This window comes from Tamandua tetradactyla, chromosome 2, assembly GCF_023851605.1.
Source record: "Tamandua tetradactyla isolate mTamTet1 chromosome 2, mTamTet1.pri, whole genome shotgun sequence".
In the NCBI taxonomy this organism is placed as follows: Eukaryota; Metazoa; Chordata; class Mammalia; order Pilosa; family Myrmecophagidae; genus Tamandua; species Tamandua tetradactyla.
Window position 1 is genome coordinate 36,800,264 of NC_135328.1, and position 14,656 is coordinate 36,814,919.

A 14,656-nucleotide genomic window follows, 5' to 3' on the forward strand; every position below is an offset into this window, starting at 1 on the left:
CTCTTCGCACACTCCACCCGCCTTACGCCCCACCCCCTCACCCTCGGCACCTTCTGATTGGCCTACGGGGCTACAAAAGCCTGGGGAGCGGGTGGGTCACGTGGGCTTGCGTGACCTCCCATTGGTCGGGAGCGGCTGCCAATCGGGGAGGGCGGGCGGTCCGCGCAAGGCCGGGTCGATCCCTTAGCTCTGTGGCCCGCCCGCGGGGCCGGCCGCCTGTCAGAGGGAGCTGGCTATGGTGCGCGGGGTGGCGGCGGCGGCGGCGGCGGCTTCCTCGGTCGGAGCTGTGGGAGAAGATGACTGACCAACCCACTGAATGAATGAATGAATGAATGGCGGAGCCGAGCGCGCCATGAGGAGCCTGCCGAGCCTGGGCGGCCTCGCCCTGTTGTGCTGCGCCGCTGCCGCCGCCGCCGCCTCAACAGCTTCGGCGGGGAATGTCACCGGTGGCGGCGGGGCCGCGGGGCAGGTGGACGCGTCGCCGGAACCGGGGCTGCGGGGCGAGCCCAGTCACCCCTTCTCTAAGGCGACGTCTCCCACGGCCCAGTCCCCGAGGACCGGACCTTTGCGCTCTACAGTCCACCGATCCCTGGCTGTCACCTCTTCAGCCCACTTCCCGGAGACCACCCCTCGGGCGACCGCAGGACCCTCTCCGACCACCTTTCAGGCACCACTTGGCCCCGCGCCGACCACCCCTCCGGCAGTGGAACCCTCTCCGAGCACCCTTCGGGCGCCGACGAGACACGCGCCGACCACCTTCTCCGCGACCACCAGCCCGGCGCGGACCACCCCTTTAGCGACCTCGGTTCCAGCGCCCACCACTCCCCAGACCCCGACCCGCCTTCTCCTCGGCAGCATCAGCGTTCCACCCACCCCACCTGCCACCGAGGCCCCCTCTCCTCCGCCCCCAGGTGAGTCCCAGCGCTTTCTCATCGGCTTTTTAATCTCATCTTCCCCAGCGGCTGTCCATCCTCGTCTCAGCTCCCGTCTCCTGGGGTTGAGTTCTTAGCTGGAATTTATCATCTCTTGCTCCAGAGGCTCCCCATATTTCGGCTTCCATGGCGAGGTCCAAGCTGCTGCTCGCCCCCCTCCCCCCAACCTGGAAAGTCTTTTGTCCCCCCTGCGCTGTGCTTCCTCGGGAGTGGGGCGGCTGCTGTGTGGAAGGCATGGCACCTCTGTCTAAACAGGGCTTTCTGGCTTTTGTCAGAGACTCTGGGTGCAAACTTTTGGGTTCGATTCAGTTCATTCACCTTGCCTCTCCTCTTGGGTTATTTGGGGAAGTTTGAAAGGCAAACATAGTACCTCCTTCAACCAATGGGTCAGAAGCGGAGTATAAAGGATTCTTCCCCAAACTCCGGCTTCCTTGTTCATCTCTCCTTGTCTATATAAATATCAGATGTGCATGTGACAGGTGGAGGAGGTATTGAGAGGATTTTGTTTACAAACGGTAACAGTACAGGCCACTTGAGGCCTCCCAAAAGATTCATGTTTTCCCTGCATTTATGTGAATTTCGTAGGTCTTTGGGGAACAGGTGTGGATCTAGGTTGAGCCCATTTATAAATTAGGTTAAAGCCCTTTCTTGCACCATTTTTTTTCTTCCTCAATCACAAGGTCAATATACTAGGACAAAACATAAAGTTTAAGCAAGGATTCTCATTTTTTTCTCTCTTAAACTGAAATATTCAATTTTGCTGATGCTGATAAATGTCTATTTTTGTCAGAATCCACCTAGAAAATAAGGCATTTCTTCTTGTTGGTTGACGTAGTCAAGCAATGTTAGAGACAAACTCCTATACTTTCTCCCTTTTAGATCTAAAGTAGTCTGGAATTAAACTACTGCAAGATGTAAGGCAAGAGTTTCCAAATTTCTCTGCTTAGTCTTAGGTAGGAAATTTGTCTAAACCACTTGCCTAGTTGTATTTATAGTAATGGATCTCTGACCTAATTCTTAGGTTCAGCACTTTATTGTAGAGTCATATATGGCCTTTGGACTATAATTGAGTTTATAGAGAGTTTTCCCACATGGATATAAGCATCAATACGATTTTGATCCTTGGATTAGAGTTTGGCATTGACATAAGTAATAATACAGATTATTCATCCATAAAAAGCCAAATTTGCTTCTTTTCCAGCTTCAGGTTGGTTTTATCTGTAACCTTTTTTGGCCTTCATATAGGAAGAGATTGACACATTACTGAGAGTCAGGAAGTGTAGTGGTTAAAGGTACAGACTCTGGAATTATAGCTCTGCACCTTACTAGCTGTGTAATCTTGGGTAGGTCACTTAACCTCTCTGGCCTCAGTTTCTTAAACTTGAAATAAAGATAATAGGACTTACTTCATAGGATCACCATGAGGATTAACTAAATTAATGCATTTATAGTACTTAGAACATTTCCTGATGCATGGTAAGCCCAATGTTTGTGTTAGCTATCATCATGATCAGGTTTTATTTTTGTGGAAAGTTTTTGAGAAACCTAGAAGGGAATTGTGGTGTTTTTTATTTGCTTTAGTAAAATTTAATGGAAAAACATGAATTAAAATTCTGGAGTTTCAAGCACGCAGTAGCATTTAAGAAGTAGCAAGATCACTTACTTTGGATGATTACTATCTGATTAATAAGTCTGTGTAACTGATGTTATTTTACTTTTATTATTTTTGTCTTGTTATTTTTAAATTATAAAAGCAATCCTTCCTTGCAAAAAACACAAGATAGAAGTGTACAAAGGAAAAAGTGAAAGTCACTCCTGCAGCGCCTTCTACTTCCAGTCAGTCCCTAGAGGTTACTACTTGTTAACAGTTTGTTCGATCTGTTTTCAGATATTTTTCTGGGTGTAGTGAACACACACACATATACATACAGATTTGGTTTGTTTTTCTAACCAAAATGAAATAATCTTATACATACTGTTTTTGTAACATGCTCTATTTACTTAACTACATACCATGGACTTTTTTTCATGTAGTAGCTCAGGTCTACCTTCTATTTAACAGCTGCAATTTCTGTTGTAAGAATGTATCATAATTTATTTAGCCAATTCTTTTTTCATGGACGCTTAGATTATTTCTGGGCTTCACTTTAAAAAATACAAAGCAGAATGTGTTCTTTTTAAGTTTACCACATATATATTATTCTCTAATACTCTGACTAGAGTTTCTTAGAATCCAAATCAATTTCAACTGAAGTAAAGCTGGATTAGTATTTGCCAACTGAACTGTGGTTCAGGACTTTTTAGTAATGTCCATGAACCACATATGTCTCTGCCTATGGTGGTCTTTTGATGACAGAAGTTTTCAGAGGTCCAGTTTCAGCTACTCCTGTAAAAAAGTTCTAAACTTTCGGTAGTTTGTACTTTTCTGTGAATTCACTCTGGATTGCCTATATCTAGTCCTCAGCTGAACTGACTTCGTGGGCCTATTGATAGGCAATTTTAGTTTGAAAGTGATATAATCAAGTATGAACTTTTTATCTGAGCAATGTTCCAGTGATATTCACATATCTTTGACAGAAGGGAAACTTCTAATTGAACTTGAGATGTCTGGTTTGGCTTGCAAAGTTGGATTCCCTGGCACTTGGGAAGATGGTTGCACAGTTCATATAAGGACTGAGTACTTTTATAATATACTTATATATTATTTGATGGGATGGATCCTATAGCTGTTTTTTGATTAATAAGAATTTCATTCATTTAAGTCTGAGAGCTGTTGCCTGCCCCTTAATTAGGGCCCTTTTTTGTTTATTGGGCCTTGCAGTATACTTATCTGCAAACTCAAACTAATTGCCCATCAAGCAGGTACTGTCCTCCCATAGATCTGGCAAAACATTTGACTGACTGGTTGGCTGGATAGGGCATTTAAGAAGAGTAAAGGGAGAGGGTTATAATCAGCAGGAAGACACTGAGGTGATGACAGATGTTTGATTTTTTAAAATATGGTCTGTTAGGGCTAGACGGGACTTTAAAAGCCACTGCCTCCTAATGTGATTGTACATTAAAAGAAATACTTTCATAGGCTTAACTGAAATTTCTCTCTGTGGTTAATACCTACTTGTTCCGGTTCTGCCCTTTGGGACCATGCAAAACAAGTCTGCTCTCTCTGCGCCATGACAGTTCTTCAGGGATTTGGGCACAGCGATCATGTTCTCTCAGAGTCTGGACTAAATAACTTTAGCTCCCTCAACTGTTCTTTATGGGATGTGGTTTCAAATTCCTTCACTATCCTGGTCACCCCTCTTCTGGATTCTCCCAAAGTGGGAAGCATAGAGCTGAACATAATACTCCATATGTGTTCTACTAGCACATAGCAGAAGGGCAGTTACCTTGTTCTTTCTGGGTGATATACAGCTGTTGATGTAGTCCCTAATGGCGGTAGTTTTTTCTGCAGCCTCATTATACTGTTGACTCATTGAGTCAATTAAGATAGCTAAGTCATTGTTTTTTGTTTTTGATTTTTTTTAAAACGTGCTAAATGAGTCTTCCTTAATTCTGAAAGTGGAGGTTCTTGTTGTTTCCTAAAGTGTAAGCTGTCTCATTTGCCAAAAGTGAGATTGATCATGTTAGCTTTAAGTCATCCTTTTATATCCCAGGTCAGTCATTTGGTGTACCCCACCCAGTTTATTCACATTCATCTACAGAGTGCTCCTGTACACAGAAGCTAGAGTCTAAGAACAAGCTAGGACAGGTTATCCTTACCTCACAGGGGAGAGTAAATTTATGGATGATAAAACAGTTGGAAAGGAAGGGATAATACTTTAGATTAGTTCTCAAAGGTCTCTTACAGCCCTAAAATTCTGTGATGATTTATATGCATGATTCAGGGCACACTACTGCCTCAAAAGAGAATCATTATTTGTGATCTAAATTATGAGAATGGATTTTAAGCAAGCACTAGAATTTAGTATTTGAAAACTGAGTACTGCAATATGTAAATAAATGGATTTTGTTTGAAATGAACATCCTGGGAATCCAGGACCCTTCTAAGTGTTTTAGGTAATGTCTTCTTCATCCTAAAATTCTCTCCCTTTAGGTTCAGGGTCTTATTTTCTTGTGGTTATTTAAGAAGATACAATTCATTTTAAGGAAACAAATTGTTTAGGCTCTGAGCCTAATATAAATCCACAATCTTTTATCCAAAACCTATGGGGCAGGATGTGTTTCAGAATTTAGAATTTTTTAGCTTTTAGGAAGTTGATAAATAAAACTTGATGAAGTCTAAGGCAGCATCCTGTAATCAAATACATTAAACTATATGCAGCAAAATGCATGTATTTTCACACTGAATGGGATAAATAAAGACTACAAATAGCCTCACATTTGCTGCCAAATGTGTTCAGAGCAGATCAGGTATTTGTCACCAAATGAGTTACAGAAAAATATTTGGTGTTTAGAGCTTCTGTTATTTAGGATTACATTTAAGGGATTGTGGACTACTGTGATAGTAATTGCAAACACATGTGTTTTACAATGTTTCACAACTGTGATTTCAAATTATAGCTTTTATTCTTCCCTTGATTAGGTCCCACCATGATCTATGATAAAGGGATCTATCTGTAGTCTTTTTAAGGACCAGGCCCAAGGATTTCCCAAATTCACTATATTTTATACCTGGTTGAAGTGCATAACTCTCTGTAGAAATTTCGTAGAATGATTAGTTCCTATAAAGGCATTTAAACTCTAGAACTTTAGTTTCAAATATTCTCAATTATGTCCTCAGGAAGCTGTCTGCCTAGTTCAAAATTTACATATACATATTGAAATAATCTAACTTGGCCTTTTTATCTTGATTTTTTTTTTAAGACCCATAAAATTAAAGTGTTCATTACTTTTCATCTCAGCATTCCTAAACATGTATATGTTAACATCCAGATGTCCTGGCACCCTTTAAAAAGAGTTGAAGAAAAGTATCAGGATACTGTTTTTACTGATGGGTAAATTATGGGTCAGAGAGATTACTGCTCCAGGGCACTTAATAGAGCAGAAGAAAATAAGAATTAGAATCTTTTTTAACTGAAAGGCAGTCTTAGATGGTATTTTTAGTTATAAATAGCTTTAGTTCATGCCTTTTGCCTTGATTTTGATTTTTGTTTGTTTTCTTTAGATGTAATATAAAAATCTTTAGTAGTGATATTGAGATATTACAGGTACCTTTTCTGTGGTCACATGGTCTTTTTCAAGTACACGTTTTAGTTTATCTCTTCTGTTTGTTTTTTTGTTTTGTTTTGTTTTATTTGTTTGTTTTTGGTGCATGATCCAGGAATCGAACCCTAGTTTTTCTTTTCTTTTCCTTTTAACTAGGAATGACTACTCTAACAGCAGTGGTAACTTTGAAGGGAGATTTTTAAAAATTGTGACAAAAAAGATAAAGATTATGTGCCTGAAGTCTGGATATGTATGTGTTTAGAGTACAGTAAAGGTTTACTGAAAATAATTATCCTTTTAGATGTATATATCTAAGTATATGTGATAAATTTGTGTCATTATAATCCCTTTGATAATGCCACTTACCACAGATAATTATTATTTTCAGAAGAAATCTTTCCCTATTAATTTTTCTTTATTGTAAAAAATCTTTCTTCTATTCTCCTTGCTTGTTTTTCCTTTTAAACCCCTAAGTTCATCTTGCTCTTGTGTCTTATTCTTAGCCCCGTCCATTCTTTCCATGTTCTTAAGGAACCAAATTATCTTCTCTATTTGACACTACTACTTTGTCCTCCTTCAGTGCCTCCTCAAAGCCTAATTCTTCCAAGAAGTCTTTCTAGATGAACAAAAGGCCCTTGAAGATATCCTGGTAACAGGCTGCGCAGGGTTGAACACTTTGCTCTCAGAACAAAACCTCCCTTTTGCCTGTGATTTTGACTTTTTTCTGTTGATTTGTTTTTAATCTGTTTTCCCCTTTTAAAATAAAATTAATTTTATTTACAATATTAAGTACATGGCATTAATTCTCTTTTTTGAAAAAATGAGGGAAAAAATTTATTTTTGCTTTGGGGTCTTTATTGTCCAATTCCCCCCCCCCCCGCCACCTTTTTCTTGAAGGGCAATAAAGAAAAAAATTGTCAAAATAGAAGTTATCTGCCTCTAAAAAATCAAGTACTTTGAATAAATAGCAGATTCCCTTTGCCTTAGGAATAGAATGGGGGAAGAATGAGAATCTACTTGGAGCAAGTGGAGCTTTTTGAGATCTAGTATATTACAGTAATATTCATTTTTTTGTTATATAACTTTGTCCCTTCCATTTTTCTTAGTTAAAAGAACAATGATAGACAAATAAACATCTGATGACTTTTGTAGGAGTAGCTAGTTACGTTGGAGTAGCTGAGCAGTTTTCTGTAAGTCAATGGACCCTAAATTTTTTCTCAGTCCTTTTTCTAGTGCTGTGATTTGGGCAAGTGATTTCTTCTGTAAATGAGAGAGTTAGACTAGATTTTTAGTTTTTACCCTATATTATTTGGGAACACATCCTCAGATGTGTTTGGGAGCCAGTAGAAGGACTGGGAAGGCCATAATGGATCTATTTCTGGGACCTCCTCCTCCTTCCCCTTCTAGCTACCACCTCTTATCTCCACACCACCATCCATACTTTAATCAGCCACACTTACTTCTGTTTTTTTGCTGGATTTCTTCTTTCAGTAAAAATTTTTGAAATATGAATTCTACTTTAAAATTCTATGATAAAGAAATTATATGATAATCTCTGGAATATTATGTAGCTGTTATTAATGCTTACATTATGTTAAGTAACAATATACATAGGAAGAGAGAAATACACCAAAATGTTAAGTGGTTAAAGCTAAGTAACGGGATTATGGGTAATTTAAATTTAGCTTCTCTGTGTTTTTCTGAATTTCCATGCTGTTTTCAATGAATATATCCAACTTTAATTTTATAATCATGAAGGTAAATTAAAAAATGAAAAATGAGTAAAAAGTTGTGATAAGCTTGGTAAGCCTTTCCTTATATTTCAAGTCAGCTGATATTTTCTAGTACTACATAAATATAATTTCTGCCATTGACTTAGCAGTTTTTATCTGCATCAGAGATATTTGCTTAGTTTCAGTGAGTGGTAGTTTGAAGAAAGGTGACTGCTAAAGACAATACCCAAGAAAGGAGACTATTCCTGAGGACTGACAAATCTTAAACATAGAGTAGGGATGGCATGCCTGTGATTTGGTACCTTCAGGAAAGGATTAGCTGAAATCTTTAACAGAAGCTGAAAACAGTGAGAGCTGGTCCTTTATCCTTTTCGTTGTTGCTGGGGAATTTAAAGTATGCACTTTAAAATTAATTAAACTAGCTTTTTGAGATAGATCTTGTTTAAATTGTGCAAAATTCAAATTCATGGCATTGTTCACAGCCTTTACCAATAGATTTTTTTTTATTATTTCTTCCTTAAAAGATACAGGACCCCAAAAGGTTGATTTCAGTCTGTCCATATGTTTTACAATTAGATCAGATTAGATTGCTTTTATACTGGTAATATAACAGCTGTTCTATATGATACTCTTGCCAGGAAGACAGCTAAGTTCTGAGGGAAGGGAAATTCATTCAGTTGGAACAAGGAAGATATTTTGCTTAGTCACAGGAGAAATGATAAAGACTAGGACTGTTTTCAACCTGGCTAGGGAATGTCAACCTTTATTTAGTATATTTTAGGCCCTTTAGAGAACTGATTTTGGAATAATTTGTATCAGTCTTGCATGCTTTCTAGAAACTGGAATATTACCAGGGAACTTATTTGATTTTTATTATTTATTTTTTAAAAACCTAATGCTTTTACTTAATGGATGTGAGCAAAAAGAAGTTAGGAGTAGCATTATTAACGGTAAGGAGAACATCATAGTCCCTAGCTCCTTCTAATTCTGGAAATGGTCATTACAAGTGAAATACCTTTAAAAAATTCTGAGGAAAGTTTAAATATTGTCCTCTCTGAAGGAAAGTGAATGAATTGAATAGCTTATTATATTCTTTCCAGTTCTACTATCCTTTATAGGGATGCAATGGTAGTTTGGGAAAGGCTACTGGAAAAAAAATGGGGGAATAGAGGGGATGCTTGTCATTCCAACATATTTAACCTACTTTATATATATTGAAGCTTGATTAGAGGAAGGCTTTGTGCTTTTTCTGCTGCAGACTTATCATTTGACTTAAACTTCATTATAATCCTATGGTGTATTTTTGTCTATCAGTTATTATATGAACTACATTAACAATATAGTCCCACTAACATTGATGTTGTGTGGGATAATGAATAGTGTACCAAAAACATAAAGCTATCTAGCTGATGTGTATTATTATACTGAATTGTTGGTGTATTGCCTGCAAACCTATCCTGTTCAACTGGTTTTGGTTTTTAAATTAGTCTTTTGCTTCAACTTGTCCACAAAGACAGGGCTGAATGGTCCAGTTAATCAGTGGAATGGCAGTCAGAAGAACTAAATTCCAGGCTTTCTTTCCATTGACTTTGCGGGCTCCTTAGCATAGTTTTTAATGGTTCTATGACTTAGTTTAACTGCAAAAATAAATTTACTACCCAAGGTTTTTGAGAAGTAATGCATGTAAATTACTTTCAATTTGCTTTTCTTTAAACACAAAGTCTTATTAAACTTATGAATTTTGCTTTTGTAAATCTTTAATGTTAGAATGGATTCCAGTTAATCTTTTTTATGAGTATAAAAAAATACATGTTCATTTTAGAAAATGTAAAGAAATATGAAGATAAAATATTAACCCTGAGATAATGAAAATTAACATTCTGGTGATAACTACAGATTTTTCTTCATATTTATTTTATCCCTTTTCCCCCCATTGAGGTAATGTATTGCTTTGAAACTGCTTTATCATAATATATGTTTTAATATTTTTAAATAGGCTTCTTTCAAATGAAGTTGAAAGTGGTACTATTGGTGCTATTACTATATAGCAATATAAAGCAAACTTTGAATGCTTACTATGTTCAAGCTACTGTATTAGGTACCTTTTAATAGAGAAAAACCACATCAGAGAGTCTGCTATTTTATTTATACATTGCTCCATTTCTCACAGCAATAAATGAGATCACTTATTATGAAAACAGTGGTGTGAGTTGGATTTAGCACTATGAAGTCAAATATATGGCAGAACAAAATGCGAAATAATCACTACATTTAAATTATTTGTTATATCACCAAAAAAAAAAAAAAAAAAAAACCCACACCAAAAAACCCACATTAGTCCATTTTGGATAGAGAGCAGACTCTTTACAATACTTTACTTAAGGCTTGGTACTCCTTTGCAGAACCAAACCAGTGACTATTTTTCTTGCATCCACTCCAGTGAAAGCATGATTTTCTTGGGTTCAAGTGGTCCCTGAGAGCCCAAAGAAGTCTGGAACCAAGCCAGGCATTAGGAATATCCACTCACATGCTGAGAGAAGTCAGTGTGCCCGTCTGCCCATTTTGTATATTGCCAAAAGAGGCCTAGGTGCTGTGCTAAAGAATATGCCAAAGAATGACTGGCTTTCAGAAACTGCGATCTACTTACACAATGATCTCTATTCTCTGAATTTGAACGAAAGACTAATTTATTTTATTTTTTACCCACGAACAAATCACTTTAATTCTTTTGTTTGTTTTTTAGAAGGAACCAGGCCTTGAGGGCTTCTGCCCCAGCCTCGTACCACATTTATGATACAACCCATCACAGCTGGATTTTAAAAATACATAAAAATATATATCAATATAATATGCATTTTAAAACCTTGGCTGGGTTTGGAAGTGGCCTGAGCGATATGCAAACTGTGAGGACTTTCAGGAAGCTGAAGGGCTGGTGAGGGTACAGAAGGGAAGGGGCATAGCACTTCATATGAAACTCATAAATACCAGAGGTTGCTGGTGCCTATTGGACAGGCTGACCTGGTTCTGAGGGGGTATAGGCTCTAATTTTTAAATCAAAGCAATAATGAACCATAGTGTTGTTGGGAGAGGATTAAATTAATTAATCCATGTAAAAACTTAAATTCCACAGTGCTTAATAAGCAACATATAGACTAATAATCAGCACATAGTAAACATTCAAAGTTAGCTATCTTAATTATTAATATCATTTTTATTTCCTATTCATATTGTTTGAAAAACAAGAGAGAACCTTGTTTACTAGTTCTAAATTAATAAATTTACCAACTTCCTTAACAGTTCATAAACTGACACATGAGTAATCAGAAAGACCTTCATACTGTCATAGATTAACCTTTTCTAACTGGTGGGTCTAAGGTGCAGGATAGTACTAATAGGCTTGAGGTGAAAGGCTATCTCTTACTCTTCCAAAGTGGTCCAGATCAAGCCAGAATTATCCTGTGCCATATTGCCAGGTACAACACTAGTGGTGCTCCTCAGAACTTGGATTAAATGAAAGCTAGTTTTAAGAAGCAAATGCAAAGATTGGACTCTAGGGAATCCCTGAACAGTCATTTTTCAGGTCTAGTGGGTGTGTATTCCTCTGGGATCTTTTGTAAGTATGAGGGCCTACTTACAAATGACCTAGTAAAGTGAAAATAAGGCTGAGCTTATAGAAAGGCATGCCACTCAATTTTATATTTGTAGCAAATTGACATTTTAAAAAGCATGCCATATACCATGTGCGTATACAATGCAAGTCACATAACCTCCTTGGGTTTCAGTATCATCCCCTGTAAAATGAGTGTAATAGTACCTACGTAATAGGGTTTTTGAGTATTACATATCAAATTTAAACCCAGGTCTGTCCAATTAAAAGTCTATATACTTTTTGGCCTTTGACTAAACTATGACGCATTGCCAAAGCAGATGGAAGTAGCAGCACATGAAATAAAGCAGTCAGTGGTTATGGAACACAGTTTGGGTTCTCTTTTTGTCACCTTCCCACCCAGGGAGTTCTTACATTGTTCCTGTTAGTGCTGGTTACACAGTGATCCAGGTTTGCTTTAAGTAGCATCTATGAAAGTCAAAATTAGATCAAAGAATGTTTCTGAAAGGTAGAAACAAGTGTGGAGAGGGAAGGGAAGAAGAGATAATTGTAGAACCTAGATGAATGTTAATAGGTTTAACACTATTTCCTTCTTGCTTAACCAATCTGCAGTGGTATCTTCCACTTTCTTTTTTGTTTGTTAACCACACAAGGTTTCAGATTGTTTTTTGCCTGATTAATTTTTCTTTGTCTTGCTGAAATTGGCTTTCAGCAATGCTTCACCAAGGTGGTTCAGCTTAAGGTTTTGCATCCACTTGTATTTAAGCAGTAGGGAAAAAGTTATGCTTTTGTCAGTAAGTTTACATTGGAATTTCCATGTTAAGAAAAAGTTCTTTAATTCATTCATCAGATATTTGAAATATTTGAAAATCAACTACTAGGTACCTAGTGCTGTGCTAGATAGGTGCTGGAGCTGCAATTGGTTTCTATTCTTGAGAATATATGGAGAATTCAAATCAGCACAGGGGTGATGTTAGGGAACACTTTCTGGAGGAAGTTTTCTCTGAGCTGAGTTTTGGAGAACAAATAGGAATTAGCAAGTGGAGAGGAAAGAGTGAACTACTTTAGAGAAAGGGAACATTATGTGAAAAAGTGTGAAGGTGAGCAGGAGAGAGCGCATGCAAGACCTGTTAAGGGAACTGAAGTTCTGATTGACTCAAGTAGGGGAGAGAGAATATGTGAGATTGGGACAGAGAGTGGTGAGATTCGAGGCCAGAATGGTCAACAATAGTCAAATTATGAAGTGCTTTATAAGTTATGTTAGGAAATTTATTCTAAAAGCAATGAAAAATTATAAGCAGGGGAGTGACATGGTAAGGTTTGTGTTTTACAAAGATCAATCTGGAAACTACAGTGCACTTCTATAAATATAAATCATCCCCAGCAAAGATAATTAGAGGCCACTGTCTATCTAAATCTTTTCCAGCACTAATTTTGGATTATCATGCTAAGGTAGTATAATGATAGAGGAGGATGTAAATTAGTTTTCTATTGTCTCTTATTAAGCAAACATTTGCATCCTATTTTGCCTGTTGGTGTAATACAAAGACTTGGATGCCTAAAATTAGGAACTTGACAAATAAAGCCACCATATGGTGTTGGATCTCTTAATGGATCTAATGTGAGGTTGAATAAACCCAAGTGCTTCCTGTGTGCCAGGCACTGTGCTGGGAGCTGAGGGTAAAATGTGAATGACAAGTATTTATAGTTTGGTAGACAGACAGACTTGTATACAATGCCGATGATCCAGGATACTTAGTATTAGGTTCCTTTAAATACATTTTCACTTTCCATTCTTACCTCAGACTTAGAAAAAGAGGTGTTTAAGTTAACCGAGGTCATGTAGTAATGAATGATAAATAGTTACTATTCAATATTTGAACTACCTAACATGGGATTTTTTCCATTTATTCCCCACCATGTTATACTGCCTGCTATGGTAAGAATATGCATCTATATTTTTGAGCCTGAAGTAATTTTCTTCCCTTCTTCTCTTAATTCTTTCCAACATTACCCAAACTTGTGTTGTTGAGCCTGCTTCAGATCCAATGATTAGTGGTTAAAAATACTGGCTCAAAAGTCAAGTTGTCTAAATTCAAACCCCCCCAGCTCTATTACTTAACTTTCGAAGTCTCCCAGCTTACTTCATAGAGTTGTGGGTACCATTATGAGATAATGTTGGTGAAGAATCTAAAACAGTGAAAACACAGGGGAAGACATCAGTAAACATTCATTATTAAAATTGTCATTGGAGTAACGACTAATTATTTTCCAAACATTCAGGAGATTTTGTTAAAATGCATTTAAACCAGCCTACCCTTATTCAAATTAATCTTGGTAAGTAGCTTTTGTCGAGCCTGCATTTTGAAATCTGATGTCTTATTCTACATATTAATGACCTTACTATCATAAACAAAAAAATAAGCTTGGGGAAGTAGCAAAAAATACTTAAAATTATTTTTATTATGGGAAATTTTGAATATATACCAAAGTTAACAGAATAGTATAATGGCCTCTTTTGTACCAGCTCTGAGAACCATAACCCCATGGCCAATCCTGCTTCATCCTTATCCCCAACCCCTAAGGACCTTGCTTCTGTATTATTTTAAAATAAATCCGAAACATCCAATGTCCTATCGTTTCATCTGTGACTATTTCAGAATATACACCTAAAAGGTAAGGCCTCTCTCTCTCTCTTTTAACATAGCCACAATATTGTTATCATACGCAAACAAAAAAAGTGATATCTTAATATCAAATATTGAGTCAGCAAAGACCTTGTGATAAGGGAGAAATTTTTTTTTTAAGCTCACTTCAGATAGTTGACTGATCATTTTTTGGGGGAGAAGTAATGAAAATTGGTGGCTTTTTTGTTATTGTTTATGACATTGCTAAATATCTAGTATAGTTCAATTGAGGATGAAAACTGACAATATAAGGGCTCCTTGAATTGTTTGGATAAGCTAGAGTATAGATTATTCACTTTTTTATAGATGGGAAAGCTGAAACTCAGAAATGAAGTGATTTGTCAATAGTCATATAAGCTGCAAACAACTGGTGCTGAAATTTAAGTCTTTGGAACCATGCTCATTCCATAAATGCTTATTGAGGTCAAGGAACTTTTGCTATTTATATTTCTTGTTTAATGTTTGTGGCTCACATTGTTTTTATAACAAGGG

General features: G+C 37.4%; 1 protein-coding gene across 1 annotated transcript in view; it reads left to right on the top strand.

Annotated features, from left to right (window-relative positions):
* The first annotated feature begins 172 nt into the window (after positions 1-172).
* The window catches only part of MEGF9 (multiple EGF like domains 9), a 139,071-nt gene continuing 124,587 nt past the window's right edge, over positions 173-14,656 (top strand). Inside the window, exon 1 of the mRNA XM_077143564.1 lies at positions 173-911. Coding sequence (XP_076999679.1) covers positions 329-911 — 583 coding nt within the window. The 5' untranslated portion in view covers positions 173-328. The remainder of the gene's footprint in view (positions 912-14,656) is intronic.